This window comes from Saccoglossus kowalevskii, chromosome 6 (assembly GCF_978046115.1).
Source record: "Saccoglossus kowalevskii chromosome 6, keSacKowa6.1, whole genome shotgun sequence".
In the NCBI taxonomy this organism is placed as follows: domain Eukaryota; kingdom Metazoa; phylum Hemichordata; class Enteropneusta; family Harrimaniidae; genus Saccoglossus; species Saccoglossus kowalevskii.
The window spans coordinates 27,203,097-27,226,691 of record NC_140646.1 but is presented as its reverse complement, the minus strand read 5'-3'; the positions used below and the strand labels follow the sequence as shown (position 1 = coordinate 27,226,691).

General features: G+C 35.5%; 1 protein-coding gene across 1 annotated transcript in view; it reads left to right on the top strand.

The window, feature by feature from the left end:
• The window catches only part of LOC102805628 (receptor-interacting serine/threonine-protein kinase 1-like), a 33,274-nt gene extending 10,042 nt beyond the window's left edge, over positions 1–23,232 (top strand). The window contains exons 4-13 of the mRNA XM_006811705.3: positions 1,717–1,766; positions 4,124–4,285; positions 4,635–4,717; positions 6,721–6,958; positions 12,409–12,470; positions 13,848–13,905; positions 14,673–14,728; positions 15,841–15,913; positions 17,180–17,296; positions 20,387–23,232. Coding sequence (XP_006811768.3) covers positions 1,717–1,766; positions 4,124–4,285; positions 4,635–4,717; positions 6,721–6,958; positions 12,409–12,470; positions 13,848–13,905; positions 14,673–14,728; positions 15,841–15,913; positions 17,180–17,296; positions 20,387–20,652 — 1,165 coding nt within the window. The 3' untranslated portion in view covers positions 20,653–23,232. The remainder of the gene's footprint in view (positions 1–1,716; positions 1,767–4,123; positions 4,286–4,634; positions 4,718–6,720; positions 6,959–12,408; positions 12,471–13,847; positions 13,906–14,672; positions 14,729–15,840; positions 15,914–17,179; positions 17,297–20,386) is intronic.
• The last annotated feature ends 363 nt before the right edge of the window (positions 23,233–23,595 follow it).

The window sequence follows — 23,595 nt, the reverse complement described above, 5'->3', positions numbered from 1 at the left end:
GCTAATCTTGTTGCACTGGTCAGAGGAGTCTCAACAATCACCCCCAAAGTACCGTTTTCTGCGAGTTTTGGGCCTTTGTTTTCACCGCCGTGGGTTGCCAGGCGGTGAAAATGCCCGGATGTTCGCCCCCGAGGATATACAAAAGTATGGGTCATAGTTCAGTTTTGATGACTCAAAGAGAAATTATTATAATTTGCATTGTAAAAACAATTTTTGTGCCAGTATTCATTATTTCATAGTCGTTATGTGTCTGACTGAGGAAAACGCCTTTTTACCTTGCCCGTACCATCAAAGATGGAAGGGAAAGGTATATTAAAGGAAAAATTTCTGTCCGGCATTATTGTCGTCATCAGCGGTATCATTGTCGTCGTTAATAATTGTTATTGTGTGCACAATAACTTTACTAATTCTATTCCAAACTTTATCAAACTTGGTCACCTTATTCATCAGTATAAAGTCTTCCCTGAGTAAGAATGACAGATGTCCTGTATGAAAATATCATTCACAAATTTAGAAAATCTGATAAAATATTTTGACTGTTGACTGTTTCTACTGGTGATACACATTCAAAGGTCACTGATCTCAGTGGAAATATGCATCGTTGTATCTGTTCAATGAAGCAAATCATTTATCTTCTAATAATATCGTTGGTAATGTATCTCCCAAATCCCATAGAATTACTAGACTGGGTTTCAAAACCAACTCATGGAGAGATTTTTTGCACAGTCTGATACACATTTGCCAAACCTACCAATAAAATCTTTACAGAAAACAAGATGTCAGAAAATCAATATAAGCACTCCTATAAACTGGGTGCCAAACTTTGATCAAGATCTGAAGCTAATAGAAAATTTGTTTAGTCCAAAGTTATCAAATCAAAAACAATATATAAAAAGCAAAACGTTGCATCAACATTTTGTAAAGAAAATTGTACTCAAAAATAGGTATTACGTATTTGACAGCAGTTCATTCGACAGATGAAAATTCGCAGGAATTTGTTTCAGCTATAAGAACAGAATGATAGAGCTTTTATAATAATAATAATTTAAAAATGCACTTCAAAAACAAAGATTGCAGTGTTTGAAGATGTAGATTCTCAGGAGGCAACGATACTTTTGACTTCTCTCTCCACTGGACACCAACTAACTATTTAAGTTGATTTGCATACAAAGCAGAGTTTGCAACATGATAGCTATTCATAGAGGGCGTTTTTTTATCTTTTCAAATAATACAGTAGTCACACAATTAATTTTTGACAGACACCTGTACAAATACTTGGACGAAAGCCAGCTAAGATTTTCTGTTATCTTGCATGTTTTATGAATCTATTCACGTCTGAATGCAGCACTTTTTTTTTTGAGATGAAGCATTTGTTTTTATACTAAAATATCTGAATTACTTTGAATAAAGCTTGAAATTATGTCCCTTAAAATAATTAAACAAATTAGGTACCAATGTTTTTGTAAGATATTTACATCAATCAAGGAAATTCGGTAGACTGATTCCCCACTGTTGTTTCAACCCTAAAACTTGTTTGTATTCAAAATTATTTATGACAATGCATATTCATATTGAAACAAACTATGATGAAGGGAATAATATTATATAACAAAGGGCAAGGTCACCAGAGTTCAACTATGTTTAGTAAAGTCTGCCATAGATTCTATGAATATACATGTACTTAACTCTATTGTTTATTGTCTTTTACTTATGTAGTTTTGCCATTGTTATATGGGAAGTTATTACAAGAAAAAAGCCATATGAAGGTATTTAATATACTCTCCAGACAAGTTTCATAAAATAGCACCTTGTTCCTACTTGTATCTTTAGCTCCGCTGTCGACTTTGTCGAGCGGAGCTTATCATATGAGTGATTGTCGTCGTCCGTGTCAATGTTTTATTTTTTCGACTACTTGAAAGCTAAAAGCCTGAATGCTTTGATACTTGGTGTATATGTACCTTGGGTAGACCTCTTTTAGATTTGTTCATTCCATGATGATAACTTCAATTCTCTAATTTTGGTGAATATTTTTGTCATTTTTGGTAAAAAGTAATGTTGTTAAAAACTGCAAGTCCAATTGCTTTGATATTACATATATAGGTACTACATGTGGACCTCTCTCAGATTTGTTTATTTTGTAATAATGTCTTTAATTCTTTAATTTTGGTGAATATTTTTGTCATTTTTGGTAAAAAGTGATATTTTTGACTTCTTGTTAAAAACCGTAAGTCCAATTGCTTTGATATTACATGTATAGGTACTATATATGGACCTCTCTCTGATTTGTTCGTTTCATGATGATATCTTCAATTGTCTAATTTTGATGAATATTTTTGTCATTTTTGGTAAAAAGTGATATTTTGGAATTCTTGTTGAAAACAGCAACATATTGTTCATTTTCTAATGATATCTTTTGTTCTTTAATTGAAATGTGCATTGATAACAGCGGAGCTATTTCAGTCGACAGGCTGCTTGATCATGAAATACAATTTAATGTAAGATCTAGATGAATATTGCTGTTATACACTTTACAGTTCATACATGCTACCATAAATATTCTAATTTAGGCCTCATTTTTGGAACATTTTGATATTTCCTGAGCACAATTTAGTTTTTTCGTAGTCGCTGACGCCTATTCAAGCATACAAAGGTGTAAACGCTTTTACGTCAATGAGTTGTTATCATTATATTAAAGCTGTGTTAAATACTTTTAAAAATAAAAAAAATTCATTACCGGTATTATTAGCTCTGATCTCATTGTAAATGACAGAGCAGAGCTGTATAGGTGATTGTCTGTTGTCGTCTATCCAACGTCTGTCAACAATTCTTCAATTCTCTATTGTTGTCATTTTTGGTAAAAGATGCTATTTTCGACTTCTTCTTGAAAACTACTAGCTCAATTACTTTGATATTTGGTATGTAGGTACCTTGGACGGACCTCTGTCAGATTTGTTTATTTCATGACAATAACTTCAATTCCCTTTTTTTTTTTGGCGAATATTTTGTCATTTTTGGTAACAAATGCTATATTTGACTTCTTTTCAGGAAGTACCAGCTCGATTGCTTTGATATGTTATATATAAGTACCTTAGGTGGACCTATATCAGATTTGTTCATTTCTTGGCAATTTCATCAAACCAAATCTTTTTGTAATTTTTGTTTAAAAATAATATATTTTTGAATTCTTCTTGCACACTACCAATCCAATTGCATTGATATTCGAGATGTACATTATTTCTGTGAAAAATTTGTTCTCGACTTGGGTACCACAATGTTCTTGTTGAACATATAATTATATATATATATATACACACATGTATTTCAAAAACCAATTATTGCATTTCAATAAAACTTGGTATATGAGTGTCCAAGGACCATGCTTGTTTGGGATTGAAATTCAAGCATACTAATTGCCTAATTTGCATAATTTTCGCATTTCATTGAACTTTGTCACTTTGGGGTAATCCACAGACATGATTAGTTTAATGTTGAAAATCTTGCATACCGGTATTGATTATCTAATTATTATTAGCCAATTTCTGATATCTCAGAAAATCAGATTTAAATTGTACTTGTGGTAGAGGTGGCATAAATTAGACTGAAAACCACAATTTTATTTTCTGTGTGTATTGTTTTCATCTCAAATAGCAGAAAATTATTAGTTGCCAAGCTTCTTGTTTGGCTAATTTTCAAATTTGAATTAGTTTTTAATACGTCTCCATTACCCTCAGCACATTGGAGTTCTTTCTAAGCTTTGATTGATTTTCAATTTTCAACTTTGGGTACTATCAAAGTTATCCCTACTAGTCATAAGAGTTGAGACACTTAAGTAGAATGTAAACAAAGCCAAGATTATTTTTCTCCTCTATGATTTATATATCAGTATGCATGCACTCGTTATTGCAAGACTGTACTCTGCTGAAACAATGAATCAAACTATTAAAACCCTAGGGTCGCTTGTTTTTTGAGTAGAGCTATTTCAACCATCAGGCTGCTTATGCAAATGAACAATGCCTTTGACCTTCATGCATACATATATTAATTGCTATGCATAGTATGGGTACTAAAAACACTTTCCCATGGTGGTGATCATTGTTAACTGTAAATTGGTTTTATTTTCTAGAGGCCTTCTTAAGTGGTCTTATATTGAATTGTGTATCAAGATATCAACGACCAGATTTAGATCAGATACCAGAAAGTAATCCAGAAGCAGTAAAATCTCAACTTATTCCATTGATGAAGGAATGCTGGAATCAAGAACCTGAGAGTAGACCATCATTTAAAAGTATTTTTTTTTTTTTCTTCTTTCAAGAAATATTGATGTATTAGTAGTACCATATTTGTCTGAAAGGGCGTCCTGAGTAATGTTTTTAATGGATAATTGGTCATATTTTGAAAAATCACCAAAACAAAACATTCATGCTACTCATTTGGATATTTATCACCTTGAAAATGCATTGACAACTATAGAGGGCTTGGCAGAATAGAAATTTCATTTCAACGCAAAAGATTCTACAAACTTGTTTTTTAAGGAATTATCATATAAAACATTAAAATTGCCACGACTGAGCCTGTCTATTATGAATTAAATATATTCCTCCATATTATAGTAATGATTTATTAATTGGTTTTAGGTATTAAACAGAAGCTGGAAGCTCAATTAAAAATTTACAATACTGATGCTAAGAGAGAAGCTATTGAAATACAGAGTAAACTGGTAAAAATAATTATAGTCTAACTTTTGCCTCAGCTAAGATTATATCATTTGACCTCATACATCATAATATTAGTTCCATGTGACACAAGCATATGTTAATTTTAACATTCTCCTAATGTGATACATGTATATATTGAGGTGTGTAAGTGGTGTAAAAAAACATGGAGGGCAGATACAAAGAGTTCATAGACGGTATGTGTTTTGGCCGGTTATTGTTGCAAGGCAGTCAGCTCTCGATTTTTATTCTGTCAGTGGTTTGCAGTCTGTGTTTTTGACCGACTATTTTCCAGGTCATGGAGGTTGGTCATGGCAATCGTCCATACTCCATGGTTATTACTAACATACTCTTTTGTTTCTCGTCTACCCTCTCTGTCTTTTTCTTAAAGTGCACTCCACACTTTGCATTCGCCTTTCATGTTTTTCACATCTCTCTTACACACCTCAGATATCTCAATGAATTTATTGGTTTATGCTCAGTTTGATTGTTTGATGTCTGACAATCTAACATCAAAATACATGACTCAGTTAATGATTCACAATAATATATTTTTGAGAATAAAAGTACATGTACATAAAGTATAATGTAAAAGTTTTTGTTGCTTACTACCTTAAGTAACGAATTCTCACTTCCGGTCTGGTTAAACTTAACATACACCGTGAATATTCACTTTTGAGATATTTTAGATATTAAAAAATAATATTCACTCATTCAGCTCACTATCTATCGATTTGTTAAAAATAATATGTGACTACTCATCCAACTACTGGGGTATAACCCAGAATATTAAAAATCATCTGCATCATCACATTGTAAGATGAACACATGGGCAAACAAAGATATATTAGATACATATATATATTACTGATAAAAAAAAATGTTCTTTTACATTTGGGGAGCTCCTTCAACTTTTAGCACATGTATTTGTTTCATGATTCAATTCTAGATGACAAAAATTACAGCAATTTCAGTGCTAAAAATTCATCAAAATCAAGCATTTCTGCTGTCCGAACCAATTCTCAATTATGCAGGGACATATTTTTCATTCAAACTTGTCCTTTGAACATAATAAATCCTTGATGCATATCATTACTTTAGCAGATCGTATTGAAAATGGCCGATTGGTGGTTATTTCTTTGCTCTGCCTTGACCGATCCATCACAGTCACTCTACTAGTAGAGTGACTGTGGATCCATTCAAGACAAAAACACGAACATGTATAAATATACTGGCTTGTGAATGTCTTGTATCGGCCATCATACAACCAGCAAGAACAACAACAGCACTGTGCTGATGTAATCTACCTTCATTTAACACATTTGAAAAATCATTACCGTTACTTTCTCCTGCAATTGCAGGGTATTGTACCTTTCATAATCAACTTTGGAATGTCTGGTCACAAAAGATCACTTTAAAAAAAATTATTAAATTATTTTAGCTGGAATTTATTTTCGCTGAAAAGACTTTTTGGGTGATTTGTATGGAATTTGTTTTCCCTGATTTTTGATAAGCTGAAAGTCAAACATAGAAAAAAAGGTATATTCACTGGTTTTTATTTTCTCTAAATCATTTCTTCAGCAAAAATAGCAAAAAATAATTCCAAGCGAAAATATTTTAAAAGTGTTTCACAGTATGTCATTTTCATTGACTCATTAGTACGTCATCCATTCTTTTCTGTATTTACATACTGTGATCTTTACTACTGAAGGATCTGTGTTAAAGTGCTGTAGTCGTCACGCTGTGCATATGTGAGATATATGGGTCTCATATAAACAAAGATGGTGACTTTCCAAGCTTTAATTAAGTAATTTTCATGTTATTGGAAGGTATCAGCAAATCGCGCCCAGGTCAAACCTTATACTTGTGATTTCCATTTGTCAAGCGCATTGGATTGTGTGAAAATCAATGTTTATCGACACAATGACTACCGCACTTTAAATTTAAATGTATATTTTTTGTGTATTTCCGTGTCCTTGGATATTTATTTTGTTTTTATTTATTTTAGGGAATGAGCAAAACAGAAGAAACCGAATTTTGTTTAAAGTTTAATAATTTGAAATTGAGTGATGCAGTGAAAGAAACAAAAAAACGATTTGGTAGCCTTGTCAGTCAAGTGCAAGCGGATGCGTTTGAAAAAACAGAATCCCAAGCTGGTGGCTCATCTGCCATTGTACATCAAGAAACAGCTCAACAATTAGATTATCAAAACAGAAGTGGGCAACTGGAAACAGATGCTACTAAGAGTAAGTTGATTTTTACTAAAATTCATTTTATATTAAATCAACTTGCATAACAGTTTATGCTATTTTGACTTCACCGATTCATATATCTATGTACAAATAAAATAAACAGAACATTTTTTTTAATAGAGATACTTCAAATTGTCTAAGGTCATCAAAAAATTGTCAAATTTCGTCAATAAATGTCAGTGTCGTTGCCTTCTGGTTGGCTACTATGAACATTTTTAAGAAGTGCATTTAAAATAACGCTTTATTAGTCCCTGTTCGAATGCAGACCAAAAACGAGGACTTATGTATTGACCCCCATGTGTCCGTGCGTCCAGACCTGTATCTTAGACATGCCTGGACCAATTACATTCAAACTTCACACATACATCATACATACGGTAATATTATACATCACATGCACATCAATTTGTTTCATGATCTGATTCAAGATGGCAGAATGGCGGCCATTTTTTTACTTTAGATGTACAGATGTATTGATTTGATCATCCAATTCAAAATGGCCAAATGGTGGCCATTTTTGTGCTAAAAATTCACCAAAAATCAAGCATATCTAGCATTCTGGAACCGGATATCAGGCATTTATGGTTGGATTTCGTTCAAACTTGGTACATACATTAGACATTATTGGTCCTTGCTGCACGTCATTTTGTTTTTTCAGACTTTAATAATTCAAAATGACTGTCTGGCGGCCATTTTGTTTTAACGAATGTGTTTCTAGAGCCATGTGTCTAACATGCTTTTACTGTTTATGTTCAAATTTTATATATTTATTTTATATTATGATATCTATGATACATTATGTCATAGATATAAAATGTATTCAAAATGGCCGACTGGTGGCCAATTTACTACGTTCAATTACCCACCATAGACTCCGATCAGTCAAAATGACTATTTTGAACTGTAGGCATTAATCAGCGATTCTGCCGGTGACGTAGAGATAGAATCTAGGTCAGGGGAAGCCCCATGACCCCTAGATTCTCTTTCCCTTACGTCACTGACCACGTGACCGGGATCCATATGGCAACGCCATTAACGGCTGTACAATCACTCTTCTTTCATCTCCGCCTCGTCAGGAATGATTCTGAGCGGATCTGCCTGGCTCTTTTGCTTTTTCCTGTACGGCTTTCTAGCTTGGGTTGTTGCCGCTGGGCGGCATTCGACATTCTTACTGGTAGGATAAGTTTTTCTTGTCTTCTTTACCCTCGTGTCGTTTTCCCCTTTGTGTGTAATTTTTTTTTTCCACAACAAAGAAATTAAAACCCGGCGCCACTACGTAACCACTCGTGTACCAGGACGTCGAGTAGGAGGCGCGATGGTGGACGTACCGATATTTTTTCTTGGTCTTCCCCCACTGAACGGAGGGCATCCTCACAGTCTGTTTTTTCAGGCGGTAGTTTACCTGATTTTACCGGCTACAGTGAGGCTGTGCCGCTGGAGGCTTTCCTTCTATGGGGCCTGTTGCGGGTCCCTTTGTGGACCCTTTCTCGCACGGTGCCGGGTTTGCCTCTGAGTTGAGGGCTTTGGTCGAAGGACTGTCGAGGCAATTGTGTCCCTGGCAGGCCGGGTAGATCAGACACAGTCTCCACTGCGGCCCCTTGGTGGGCAAGCAGGAAGAAACACAAAAGCATGTTTGCATTCAAACATGTCTCTTCCGGGGAACCCCTGTTTCCAGCCGCGGCTCTCCCACTAATTTTGGTGAGGCCGAGGCTCAGGCTAATTGCACCGGGTCTCCTCTGGAGCCTCGGGCACTGAATGCCAATGGGATGCTGGCTTGGGATGCGGGTTTTCAGAATAGGGCACACGTTGACCCCCCCTACTTTCAGCCAGCCAGGGTTTGTTGCACAGTAACGGTACAACAGTAACAAATTTATCCTTGTGTCCGGTCTCCGCAGTGGGTTTTGACTCCCTTCTCACCGACCCACGGATGTTTCCAGAGGAAACCGACCCTATCATGAGACGCACAGTCGAACACGCTCCCTCTTACATATTTAAAGTGAAAGGAGACGCAGTTCGCTCATGTCTGATACAGCCGATACTCCGAGCGGTCCCTCAGAGTCTTCCATGTGTAATGACTCACTGAGCCACGCTTTTGGGGTGATGCGGAGTATCATCGATCCCAGTGATGTAAATACCCCCAGCGGGGGAAGCATGTGGTGACATCCGGTTACGGGTTACCGCTGTAATCTCCATCTCCCCCGTCAGTGTCTACCCTGTTGGGCACTGCCGCACTACGCAGTCGCCCGGTATGACTCTGGTAACTGATGCCTCCTTCCAAGGTTGGGGAGCGCATCTACTGGACAAACAAGTCCAAGGATATGGCCCCTGCATTAGTTTCGGGACTACCATATCAACTGGCTTGAACTGAAAGCAGTATACTTAGCACAACCATGCTATCTACCCGTAGTTCTAGACCACAGAGTCCTGCTCCGCAAAGGCAACGAAGTGGTGGTCTCTTTCAAGAAGGAGGGGGGGACGTGTTCCTCATCGTTGTCAGTCCAAGCAAAGCCAATCCTCCTTTGGTGCCTGCAATACAATGTGGAGCTAACCGCACACCACCTTCCAGGGGTGAGGAATAGTCTGGCAGGCGACCTTTCAGGGCGGCTCCGTCTATAGAACATGGGGTGGCTGATACAAGCCTCCAGGCTGTTTGGACTGTGGGACGGTCCAAGGTTAGACCGGTTTGCCACACTCCGGAACGCCAAGCTCCCGACGTACGTAACACTCCTGCCAACTAAAGGAGCCTGGGCCAGGGTCGCTTTGCTAACCCAAGGACCCATTTTGTTGTGTACGCCTTTCCCCCCTTCCCGCTAGTTCACCGGGCACCGAAGAAAACTTTGACAGGTGCACACCTGCATATTATTATTGGTCGCACCTAATTGGCCAAACAAGGCCTAGTTTCCACTTCTGTCGGAAACACCAGTAGTGCTTCTGGACTTACCGGATCTGCCATCCCAACCAGACGGCACACTACCAACAAGCCCAGCAGGTATCACTTACACGCTCTCATTAGACCCGCACATACGAAAGCTTTATCTGAGCGGGCTGCCAACGTCCTGGCCAGGGCGAACAGGGATTCCACCAATGCAGCCTACACTTCTAGGCTGCGAGCATACACTGATTGGTGTAGCCGAAGGGAGATTGATCCATGCCATCCCTCTATTGGCCAGGTAGCAGGCTCCTTCGTCCACCTGTTTGACGAAGTGGGTTTGTCCTACGTAGCGATCGTTGGCTACAAGTCGGCCTTGTCCCCACCATTGAGAACGTACGGGAACAAGACTAGCCTTTTGTCCTATTATTAGGAAACTATTTACTGCTTTCTAGACGCCAAGACCCCATACAAGGGAACCGCCCAACTCGGACTTGTTGGCTGTGTTGTCTGCTCTAAGCAGACTGCCCTTTGAGCCTCTCTGATCAGCACCACTCAAATTTTTCGACGTGGAAAATAGTCTTCCTACTGGCCCTCGCCTCAGGTAGGCGTCGACCAGAGCTGGGGGCATTGTCCTTCTCGGATGATGTTGCGCCGTTATGGACAATCAAGTTGTGCGAAAGACACGAATCGGGTTTCTCGCCTAGAACAAAATTCCCTGACACGATCCTCACTTGATCGTCATCCTTCGGCTGTCAAATTTTGTCTGCCCGGAGGGTCAGAAGGAATTGCTTCTCTGCCCGGTTCAAGCACGGAGTTCCTACCAAACCGTACTAAGGATTCAGAACGGGGTGCAAGGCACATGTCTTTGTGTTACGGCCCAGGCAGGCAGGATAAGCCGGCCTCCCCCAACTTCCATAACCAGGTGGTTTACTGTGACTGTATTAGAGATCTATAATACTTTAACTTCCTCGACACAGAGCTTGCAGAGACACCAAGTACGAGCGCATGAGGTCTGTGCGATTGCCAACTCACTAGTGCTAGCGTCAGGTGCCCCCCTCGAGCATACACAGAGGGCAGGCTTCTGAAGAACGCACAACGTCTTTATCAACTACCACCTAACAGACACTGAATCCATTGAGGAAGGTTACTTTAGGTTGGGTCCCGTCGTAGAGGGTCAGTCTTGGTTTGCTGACCCAGCCCGAACGACCACAAAGGTCCCTGCGCATAGGCAATAAGTCAATCTCGGCATTTTATGCGGACAGATTTCTCTACGTCATCACTCCCCTGAAAGCTCTCAGGTCCCGCTTTGCGGCCTATGCCCTCATGCAAAACTGTTTCGGTCTTTACTTCGAAAGCTTACTACCCCCAGAATTGAGTTGGGGTCTACCTTTCTCGGGCACACCGAACCCTGTCACCGTAGCAGCATTTTGGCTTCTGGCTCTTGGGACAGCACAGGCAAGGTAAGACACCACCCTTTTTTGGGCCTTAACCAGGGTGTTGAGTGGTTATTTTATTTCATCCCGGACTTTCATCATTTTTCTGTTTGCTTGGAAAACCCGCCACCCGCCATCGGCGTCTGACTCTGCCTACAGTTCAAAATAGTCATTTTGCCTGACCGGAGTCTATGGTGGGTAATTGAACGTAGTGAATTTAGGCAGAGGGTTTTCCCGAACCCACCTATTCACATAGTTCATACCCACTATAGACTCCGGGTCACCCCCAATCACCCCACTCTTTCTGTTGCGTTGGTCTAAGTCCTTGAGGCGGAGAGAATGGAACCAGAGTGTACAGCGTTAATGGTGCTGCCATATGGCCTCGTTCACGTGGTTCGTGACGTAGGGGAAAGAGAATCTTGGGGTCATGGGCTTCCCCTAACTTAGATTCTATCTCTCCGTCACCGGCAGAATCGCTGATTAATGCCTACAGTTCGAAATAGTCATTTTGACTGACCGGAGTCTATGGTGGATATGAACTATGTGAATAGGCGAGTTCGGAGAACCCTCTGCCTAATTTAGTTTTAATTAATGTTTTTTTCAGAGCAATATCTCCCAATATGAACAAGCACTCATTTGATGATCAGACTGAATGTCAATCATTTTAATGTTAAAAAAATTATCATAATTAAGCATCAGTTTCTGGATCCATATGACCGACATGTTTATTTTCCAACTATTTTACTATAAACAAAACTATATATCTTAAATTTGATAACTAGCAGGGACTGTGCCATGTATGGCTTGTTTTATTTGAATTTATTTTTTATTTATTGGCAGTTTATAAGCCCACAATACAAAATAAGATAAACATGATAATAATTAAATAATTAATAATTAAATAATAATAAAAAACTATATAGTAAAAATAAAATGAAATATATAAAATAAAATTAAAGTCACTCTGTTCAATACATCAGATTTTAAACATATTAGTGTTCTTTAATAGTTGGTCACAATTTGGACTCTTCAATTTATTATTCCTGCCTGTGGTGCTCACTCATTCATTTTTTGTATGAATGGAAATGTATTTTAGTCCAAACTTTTTCATTCAATTGATGTATATGATTTTATTACAGTGAGTGGAAATCAAGCGACTCAGCCAATGTCCACATATGTATATCCACATCAAGAAGCACAGGTATTTAATACAAATTTCTATCCAACTTTTTTCTCCATAAAACCATCTATACAACCGGTACTTAGCAATCATGAATTGCTAGATTGCATTTTATCATTAGATATTGAAAAAAAAATATCCCTGAAATCAACGTCAATTTTATATCAGGAAACCAAATATATATTAAGAGTACTGGTAGCTTTGTTGGGTCCAAGTTTAAAGACTGACAGTAGAATGTGTCTTAGTTTGTTCCCATTGATGTGAATTGTAAATCTGAAAGAACTTGGAAGGTGACCAATCCAAAATATTTCTTTTTTTCACTTTTGACACTACATGCAATAAGAGATGCTATGTTCATACTTGCTACATGGAAAATATCATGTTGATCAGTTAAAGCATTCATTAAACTGATTCGAAGAAATTCTCAAATCAAAAATGGTGGCCAAACCATGTGACTGATCAAGATAATTTATATTTTTCTCATAAGAAGCTTTGTCGATAATCAAAGATGGCGGCAAAGTCATGTCAGCTGTCTGGATGACTTCATTTGGGAAATTCAACTTAGCAAATTAGATAACTGGCATCAGTAAAAAAAAAATCCAAAATAATGACCAAACCTCATGACCAATCCTCCCATACAATTTAAAACTTGAATGTAGTGCTTTATATGTGGATGCTAAAAACTTAATTTCAGATCAATGTGTTCAGTGGTTCTGAAAAAGATTTTCAAGCAATTTTTTGCTGTTAAAAAAATGGTGGAAAAATTCACATTACTGATAAAAAAAATGTTCTCTCTCAGATATATTGCACATGAACTGTAGTGAATGCAACAAAAACTTCAGATCCCCTTGACCCTCAGAATGTTTCCAAATCATCACTATCTGTTCAATTTCAATCCAATATGGTTGCCAAACCAGTGGACCATTCAAAATCGTCAGGTGTACCAGTTCACATTAGTCCCTAATAGCATGGGAATTTTGAAAAAAGTGAGTACTGTACAGATACAGTTTTAGATTTAATACATCACAGATCTTTTGGATCAGCATATATTGTTTGACTAGTCATTCCTTCTGAGAAGTTGGGATAAGGTAGATTATTTTCGTCAATAGTCTCCATTTGCATAAGTGTATTCTTAAAAGTTTGAGCATGAGAAAACTACCTTATGTTAAAAGATGACTGGGGAGAACAATATTACTTTGAACATTCAGTCTCATATTTGTTCTTAAATTAAATTCAGAATATGGAGCATTTTGAGATTTTAACAAAAATTTTAATTAATATTTTATAACATAGTTCAGAATTCCAGCTGTGTTATGTTTTGGTGCTTGTATTGTTCTACTTGTTATATATGAGTCTCAAATCTCTGAGTTATAATAAGTTTTAAAATTTTCTTCAAAGGGTCCAGCTCAACCACACCAAGGTGCATCTTCACTGGCTGGACAGCGTCAACTTTCAGGTATGCAAATTCAATATTCATTACTATTTTACAAAATAGAAATACAATTAATGTCATATATACCTCTATATTTGTATATCAAGATGTTGAAAAAGTCGCTGAGATTGGTCAGTTCCCCTCCAATGCTAACTAAATAGCTATCGCATATATATATATATGATATACCATGGTTAAGTGACTAGCAAATATTCATACTTAAAGCAGTAACATTAAAACAGTGCCTTACATACAATTGATAAATTAATTTGTGCACCAATTAATTTTATAAAAACTATTCATTAATTCACGGTGTTCAAAGAACATTTAAATTTGTATTTTTTTTTAATTCTCGGAAACTGAAATCATAATTATCAAGCAAAAAAAAACTTGTTACATTTCTTGATGTGTTATGTTACATCTCTGGTGATCCCAACCAGAGATCACAAATCATAAATGGAATTATAAAGACATGTGCCAAGAAAATAAGTGCATTAAAGCAATGTATATAAATCATAATATTTACTCAGTTAATACAAATAGAATTAGAAAGCATCGCCCTCAGCTTGATGCCATGTTCATAAAAAAAAATGATTTTTTTTTTTCCATGATTTGACCAGCAACAAACTTCTCCTCTTGACCTCTCTATGCCATAGAGGGCAGCATACATGTCCAGTTTACCTAATTATTAAAGTTAAAATACCTTGGTAGGATATTTATTTGGTAATACACTCATTTTATACATATACTATATTTGTAGTTTTGTCAAACATTTAATTGAAATATTTCAGGTGTTACCACTCATCCTACACAAGTTCAAGAACAACAACAACAACAGCATCAGCAGGTAACCCTTTATTTTCCCCAAATGTATGCATTTTTCCATCTGTCCATCTGGCCATGCATTCAGTCCCCATCTCTGACATGCTTGGACCAATCCACAACAAAATCGTTTGCTTAATCACATTTCACAAGTCAACACAACAGAGCTGTTCATATTACTAATTTCCGTCGTCGTCAACTTTACAATTTCAACTTCTTCTTTGAAACTGCAAGTCAGAATGTTTTAAAATTTGATATGCAAGTACCTTGGATGGTTCTTTCTCAGATTTGTTCATTTTATGTCAAAATCTCCAATTCTCTATTTTTAGTGAATATTTTTGTAATTTTTGGTAAAAAGTGATATTTTCGACTTTTTGTTCAAAACCACAAGTGCAATTGCTTTGATATTACATATATCAATCAATCAATCAAATATTTTATTTTACCTAATAATGTACACTTGTAGTTTACAAAACAAGAATCAATTATAAATAGAATAATAATAATAATAATAATAATAATAATTATTATTATTCAATTAATTTTTCTTTCATTTTTAACTTAAATGATTTCCTTGAGGTAATGTCATATATATTCTGTGGTAGCTGGTTCCATAGCTTGGGGCCAGTATTTTTAATAGAACGTTGACCTACATTAATACTGTACTTTGGAATTATTAAATTTCCTTTGGTTTGAACCTCGGAAGGTTGGTTTTGGGTTCATGCTGAAAGGGATGGGATATAGGTACTACCTGTTGACCTCTTACAGATTTGTTCATTTTTTTTGATGATATTTTTAATTCTCTAATTTTGGTGAATATTTTTGTAATTGTTGGTAAAAAGTGATATTTTCCACTTCTTTTAACAAATTATATTATACAACACGTATACTTCTGATAATTACTATATGCTCAGAGTAAAGCTTACATTAAATAAACAAAGCCTACAATATGCCAGCAACAAAACGATGGAATTCATTGAGGAATTTCATGTCACTTCTTACTTGAATCATTATCGCATATCGCACAAGTTGCATATCCTTATTATGTAAATGATTAGTATGTCCTATGAACCCTGTACCCAGTATGATTTAGGTAGCTTGTAATCGATTTACTGTTAAAGTAATTTTTTTTCCCAGATTCCACAGGCTGTATATGCTGTACCTAACCAACAAGGAGTACCGGTACTGATGTACCCACCTGAATATGGAGGTAAGATATCAAAAGTTGCTATCTATGGTTGTCAAGTACCGTAGTATGCACAGTGTCCTCCCCGGGATTTGCATAAAAATTTGCATAATTTATTTATAATATTTGTACATTTTTTTTCACTTCCATAAACTTTGTATACACTGTACTTGTTCAAAAGTCTATTTGTTAATTTGTGTCTTGAATTATTGTTATGTATTTGTAAATTTATACTTCTCAAGGAGGCTACCTCATACATGGGCTGTTGTGCTGCAGTCGTTGTCTACACCCTTTTAGTCCTTGTCTTTGGGTGTCTTAATTCAGCAAGCTCTCTACGAGCTGCACTATGCATCACTTTTCAGTTGTCAAGGTAGACACTGTTGCTAATCACAGTGTCTTCAGGCCACGTGCATGTGCTCTGATATTGCCGGAAGCACACACTGGTGTTAGCGGTACTCCGACTCAATTCACCTGCCTTACAGAGGGCAATAATCAGGGTAATGGAAGTCGCATAAAACTTAATATTACTCATAAGACCCCTCTTCTGACAGCACCACTTATCGCAGACTTGTACAAACAGTGATGCTTTCTACTGGGCTTTCTGTTTCCAGTTGGGCTTAGGTATTTACCAGGACAATCGCAGGTAGCTTGCCTGTTTCCTGGGCTTCCTCATCTTTAATAGTTGAGTTTTCTGTTATTGTAAACATTGGAGTTCTGTTTACTGCCTTCATTTTCATTTGGACATCGTTGTTCAATTTATGTCTGTTCACCTAAAGAATAATAATCTCATGCCTACCCAGTTGTATGTAGAGCTATAGAGTGTTTGTATTGAACTCACACTTTCTTTCTATTGGGGTACGTGGTCAACTACGGTGTCTGCAGCTTCACTTCTTAAATTAAGACTCTACCAACTCTACTTTGTCTAACTTAGAAAAATATCTAACTTAATAAAAAGCGATAGTAATTGGTTTGATGACATAAACTAGGTGAGCTGCTCCAGCTTGCCCACTTGTTTAAATTCACTTCAATTACTTACTAATACCTCTGGTATGTACACTTACCACCCAACTTCCCAGGCACGGGTACAACACCTGTGGGGAGCTGCTGTGCTTCAGCATGGAAAATTGGAGCAAACTGAATATTTTACCGGTATAATTCTGCACTTGGTGGATGATACCATTATTTTTAATCCTGAGGGTCATCTGGCTGGTAGTAGTAATCCCCACATTGAGCTGAAATTAAATATCACCTACATAATCACCAATGTAACAGTAATATTCTTTTATGCAGGTCCACAACATTTCTATCAAATCCAAAATTGTCAGGGTTTTCAAGTTAATCTTGGTCAAGGTGGGAGGCCACCACATATAGTATCTCAGCCACAACAGCAGCAAATAACATTACAAGGTATGTACAACATTTACACAAATAGATAAAATGGATCACACTTATATATGAACAAAATATTTGGCAGAATTAATATTGAGTAAATTTTATATACTTGTTTTCGTGTGATTGCTTGTCTGCCTAGCAAGAGAGAATTTGTATGATCAACACTCATGAGAGGCTGTCCATTATACTGTAAAACATGTCTTTTTAGCTAGCACGTTATTTTAGCTAATTTAGCTAATCCTCAATTATCGCTAAATTGAGATGTCGCTAATTAGAATAGAGTATAATCTCAGAGTAAGATTATTGGCACTAAATTAAGATTCAGTTAATTTTTGCATTTAATCAAATTCGCTAAAATGGCATGTAGCTATTTCAAAGTGTTTTACAGTATGTCCACCTATAACCTATACCTTATATTGTAAGCTACATAAATTGTAACATTGCTTTTGTAAATCAGACCTTGCATCTTGACTGTGTAGTTTTACTCAAAGCACAACATCTGAAGTCAGTGTTAAAATAGAGTTCGTTCTCAACTATTAAAAAAGTCAGCAAAGGGAAGGGTTCAAACCCAATTCTTCAATCACAGCAAGTATAAGTCTCTAGATTTCCGATTGGGGCCTTGGGAAAAAATACAGGCATTAGAAGGGTAATTTCAATGTCAAGTGCATGCAAATAAGCAAATGACAAAGCCTACAATACATCTTTTGTATTTATGCAACTAGCAATTTGAATTTTTCTATTTCATCATGTTATATTTGCAGTATTCATACTTAAGGTAGCGAGACTATTATTTGTGTTGAAAATTACGATTTTCACATTTATTTATCAATTGATGAAATGCACTATAAACTTTCATATGATAAAGTCAACATGACATAGAATGTCATGTAAGTTGGTTAAAATGTAGATTTTCTGAAGGAAAGCAAGGCAGCCTCAGTAGTGTTTTCCAAAATCAACAACACAGGTTTAATCTGTGTGCCTATAAGTTTCAAAGATAAACTCAAGACAAAGCAATGTTAGGATGTGTTATCAGTAGCTATCTGACACACAATGAGTGTTTCCAAACATTTGAGTGCTTTGTCTCCGCCCCTGTTTGTTTCACAAATTAGTCATTTGCATATGAATGTGTCAGACACAAGGTCACACAGCCACTGAAAAAAATCATTGATTTTGGTGTTTTCATATGCCGAATTTATCCAAATATAGCTATCCCATTCCTTTATTTTTTTGGTTTCCAATAGCCTTACACATTTGGATGTCCCTACACATGTTAAAACAGATCTTGATGGGAAAACAAATTGATTGTGCCGATAAACAAGCTTGAAAATCTTTGCTGTTACTTGATGGACGTTTTCTAGGAGTTTATGTTTTTCAAAATACAAGGTCTTTAACAAAAAATAACGTATACTTATTGTCGTCGGATTAACACCAAATTTTCACAGCTTTAAGGTGACAATGAAAGGAACTTGAATGTGTCCAGACAAACTATTTCATCGATTATTAACCAACGAGTTGTGGTTTGAGTTGTGGTTTGACTAAAACAGTAATTGAAATTCAGCACACTATTTTTTAAAACGCGTTGCTTGAATAAAACTGACCAGACACATTCAATTTACCAGACTATTGAACAACTAGGAAAAGTGAAAAAAATACTTCTTACCGCCAGCATAAATGCGTAATTATTTTTTTTACAGAAAAAGTAATTTTTCACCTTTGATTGAGTAACGCGTCGTAGAATGCAGATACGGGCATGCAAAATACACTTGTGAAGAGCTTGAAGTCTGGCGATTCTAAAAATATATACTTTCCCGGGTCTATTTGTAGTCATTTAGTCACAATTAGAAGATGAAAACAAGTATGCAAATAATAGTCCCGCTACCTTAAGAGAATGGCATGGGATGTCCTGTTAGTCCTATATGCTATTTCTTTCAATTTCTATTACATAGCCATTCATTCCAGGTTTGTTTTAATGGCAATTATGTTGCCAAGTTCATTTTGATCATTTTCACCTCCATTCTTTATATATGAACCTTGGTGGACCTCTCTGAGATTCCTTCAATTTTGTGCAGATTTCTTCAATTCTCTATTTTTAATGAATTTTTCTGTAATTTTTGGTAAAAAGTTATATTTTTGACAACAAGTGCAATTGCTTTGATATTTAATATACAGTTTACTCAGGTGGTCCATTCTCAGATTTGTTCGTATCATGATATCTTCAAACCTTCATTTTATTTTTGGTCATTTGTGCTATTTTCATGTTTATGAAAGCTTCTACTAAAAATAGCTGCTAAATTTGAATATTGCTTTGATAACAAATTATTTGGGCGTTCCTCAGCCCATGCTAACCACTGTTTGCTCTTGTGCGAGAACACATTTGTGACTATCCGATATGCAAACATATAACTAGTGCATGCACTAGTGTTTCCACTCCTGTGTTTTAGATTCTATCACTGATAAGAATATAAAGTTTAGGTTCTAGTGGATCCATTAAAAGGGAACCTTCCAAGCCCAGGGATTGCACCAAAGAATCATGGGACACTATTGTTTATGTTGATTACAATGTTAATCTATCTTTTGTTATGCATTGTAATTTTAATCCAGAAAGTAAATTTATTGTGAGATTATGCTTAACTTAATATTCCCCTTCAATTGCAGTTATAGGATATGTCTGAGAATGTTTTCCTTATGTCACGAAATGATCTAATCTAATATGAATTACATATAGTATCAAATCAATTGAACCAGCAGTTATCAGGAAAAAGTCAAATAACATTTTTGACCAAAAATTACCAAAATATTTATTTCTGTTTGATTACTCATTTTCAGTCAAAATTGCCAGCTTCAATATGATAAGTATATCAACTATACAGTTGTCAGCCAATGAAAAACATTGAAACACTCTATGATTGTTGAGTCATTCTGTCTATAATACATGTACGAGCCATTGAATAGAGAATCAGATTCCATGTATGATGAAGTAAAATATTTGGAAACCTTAAATGTAGCAGCCTTGAGTATGAATAACATGAGAGAAGTATTGTTTGTTGATTTTAGCAAATAAAATATAATATTAATTTAGTAATAATCTTATTTTTTTTTATTCAGATCCAGACAAGGTGCTGACTTCGGCAGTGATGCTTGCTTTATCACAAGAGCTGAGTGGCGATTGGAAGAACCTTGCCAGATGTCTTGGTTTCAAACCACCTCAAATAGACACCATCGAAATGGATAATTTCCATTATGGAGTACAAGAACAGGCCTACCAGATGCTGTATAAATGGTACCAAAAACTGGGTAGTGGTGCAAAGCACAGTATATTGGCTGAGTCACTTGCAGCTATTGGCAGAAATGACCTCATCCGTCATTTGTAGACTTGTTTGGGGTTTCCAAAGTTCCCTGGTTGCTAAGCTACCATGTGGATGAATGTGAGTCGAATTGATGTGGATTCACATTTGGTCAGCAGAAATTCACAGTTTAAATAGGCAGGTATTTTATTATACCATCTTCAGTTTTGTATCACACATATTGATTCCGGTATGGTAGAAATCGTTACCTTGAAAGCTCAAAAACCTCTCATAAAATATAGAAAATGATTATCTCAAAATGAATATGAACAAAATATCATTTATATTCCTATAGTATCCGTACGTACTTTTGTAAAATATTTCTAGGGGGCGGTATACAAGCGTGTAGATTCAACTTAGGAAAACTACAATGCCTTCTGTCATTCAGTAATGTGGCAACTATGGAACAGCGCCCTCAAACTTAAAACTCGTCTATTCAGTTGAACCTTTTCGTGACAAATTATTTGCTGTGTACTGATGTTTCATCTTATATTTCTGGTGTTTAAACCATGATTTGTCATCAGATACTAATTGTTGAAATCAGTTATCTTTTTGTTCCATAATTTTTGTTTAAATAAAAATATGAATAAAAATTATTTGAAAAAAAAATGGCAAAAAAGTTTCATAAAATCAGAATCTGATATGTGAGAATCGTGTGACTAATTAGCAGTTGTAATATCATCATGGAAAAAATAACATGTATACCAATTTGAATAAAAATTTACATTTTTTGAGTTCATTGAATTTAAACTGAAAATTTAAATTATTACTCTTCAGTTGTAATGTGATTTGTCAACAACTATTAACATTTGAGAATGATGTAAATAGGTTCCATTCATATACTGTAGAATACTTTATTTTCGCTTGAAATTTATTTTCGCTATTTTCGCTGAAGGGATGATTCCGTGTAAATAAAATCCAGCGAATATACTTTTTTTCCTATATTTCACATTAAACTCATCAAAAATCAGTGAAAATAAATTCCATGCAAAACGCCCAAAAAGCTATTTCAGCGAAAATAAAGTATTCCACAGTATGCAAAATGTAGCTTGTGTTGATAAAAACATAACTGTAAATTGATTATACATTTTAAATCAACCAATCTGATCAATTCTTATTCTTATTACTAAAATTTGTACATCAAACTAATTGGATCATGAACTGCATCAATAAATGAATGTAATACACTTCTAAGATATGCAGATCAGTATTAATTCAATTATTTTATGCCGTCCTTGTATATTCCTTATATCTGTTTTGTCTTGCAGTGTGACACTATGAATTTGTATGCTCTACTGAAACTATTTATAAAATTTATAGTATCCAAATAATTATTTTACTTTTTGGGGTAAAGGTTCAACTAATAATGAATAAATTACTATAAATAGACTGCTGTGTATGCAAACTGCAGATCCTGATGTAAATGTCCAAGAAAGATATTTGTTTTTTTCCTTAATATACCTGAGTATGTTATCTTGAAATGCACTAGCGCAAGTATTATATATTGTTAATTTCAATTAAAAATAAGTCCGTTTATTAATACAACTTTACCTTAGTGTGTACCTAGGATGTGCATTGTCAAACCTCAATTGACATTATGTTAATGATTCAAAACTATATTGATAGTAAGAACTTATTTTCTTTGCAAGAGGTTTTTATCACCAGAAGATATTTAAAATCAGCTGAAAAGTTTTTAGAGTGGAAGTGGTTAAAGTGTGACAGTTGAATTAAAGTAAATCTTGATCATATTGTGTTTGACTCTCTAGCGCTATTGTAAAAAGTACAAATATTTTGACTTTATTTTAATTCAAGATCATGCGCATACAAGACGAAAGACTGATCCACTTTGGTTTAAGAAGCAGTTAATTTTCAATAAGAATGGAAATATTGAACTTGTTGTTGCATGACAATAAGATGATTTTGATAAAAAGCAGGAACCAAATTTTTCTAGAATCTGTGGTGTTAAATACAAATATTGCAGATTTGAAAAAAAAAAATCATTTCAAATCAGGAATGAATATGTATATTGCAAAAAATTATCATAATCAATAACATAGCCAATGATACTGAGTGCTATAAACACTTTTTATTGAAAAGGCTTACAGCTGAACAAACAAAGTACATAATATTTTGAGATGTAACTGTTTTAGTATTTTACTTGTATTTAATAACTACTTAAGCTCGAGAATTACAATTCTCGAAATTTAATTTTTAATTAAATGATTCGTTCTAACAAGACAGTTGTGTTACTTTTATTCTAAAACAAAAGAGTTGGCCATTTCTTTAGCTCCACTGTCATTAAAAATGATTTTCCATCGTCGTCTGTCAACAATTCTATTTACCAGCTCAATTGCGTATGTAGGTATCTGGGGTGGGCCTGTCAGATTTGCTCATATCATGAAGACAACGTATATATTTGGTAAAAAATGTTATTTGATAGTTTTGATAAGCTTACAGTATACGTAAGTAGTAAGTCAACCTTGGATGGGCTCCTATAAAAAAGATCATTTTGTGACATCATTAATTCTCTATTTTGGGTGAATTATTTTTGGTAAAAATTATATTGAAAGGGATATTCAGTAATAAATCAAAATTGTTAAAACTCAATTTAAATGTGACTTGTATCAATCTGCCCCTATAAATGTTCTGCCTTCATTTCTGTCTTCCTCGGGGACCATTTTGAAATCCTAGTCTCAACCTCCACAAACCACAAGTGGCACAAATAGTGCCATGGTAGTCGGTGGGATAAATTGTTAATTAGAGAAGTCTGAAAAATGACTGGCGTAATGATGAACATTGCGGTACTCACTTTGATCACCATTCAAAACATTGTACAATGTTTTATTGTACACGCAATGTGAAAATAGCAGATTCAATGAACATGAATGATGAGACTTATGAACCAAGAAATGATAGTGATACAGAAATTGAATTTAATCATGGCGAGAATGTGAAGTATACAACATAAAA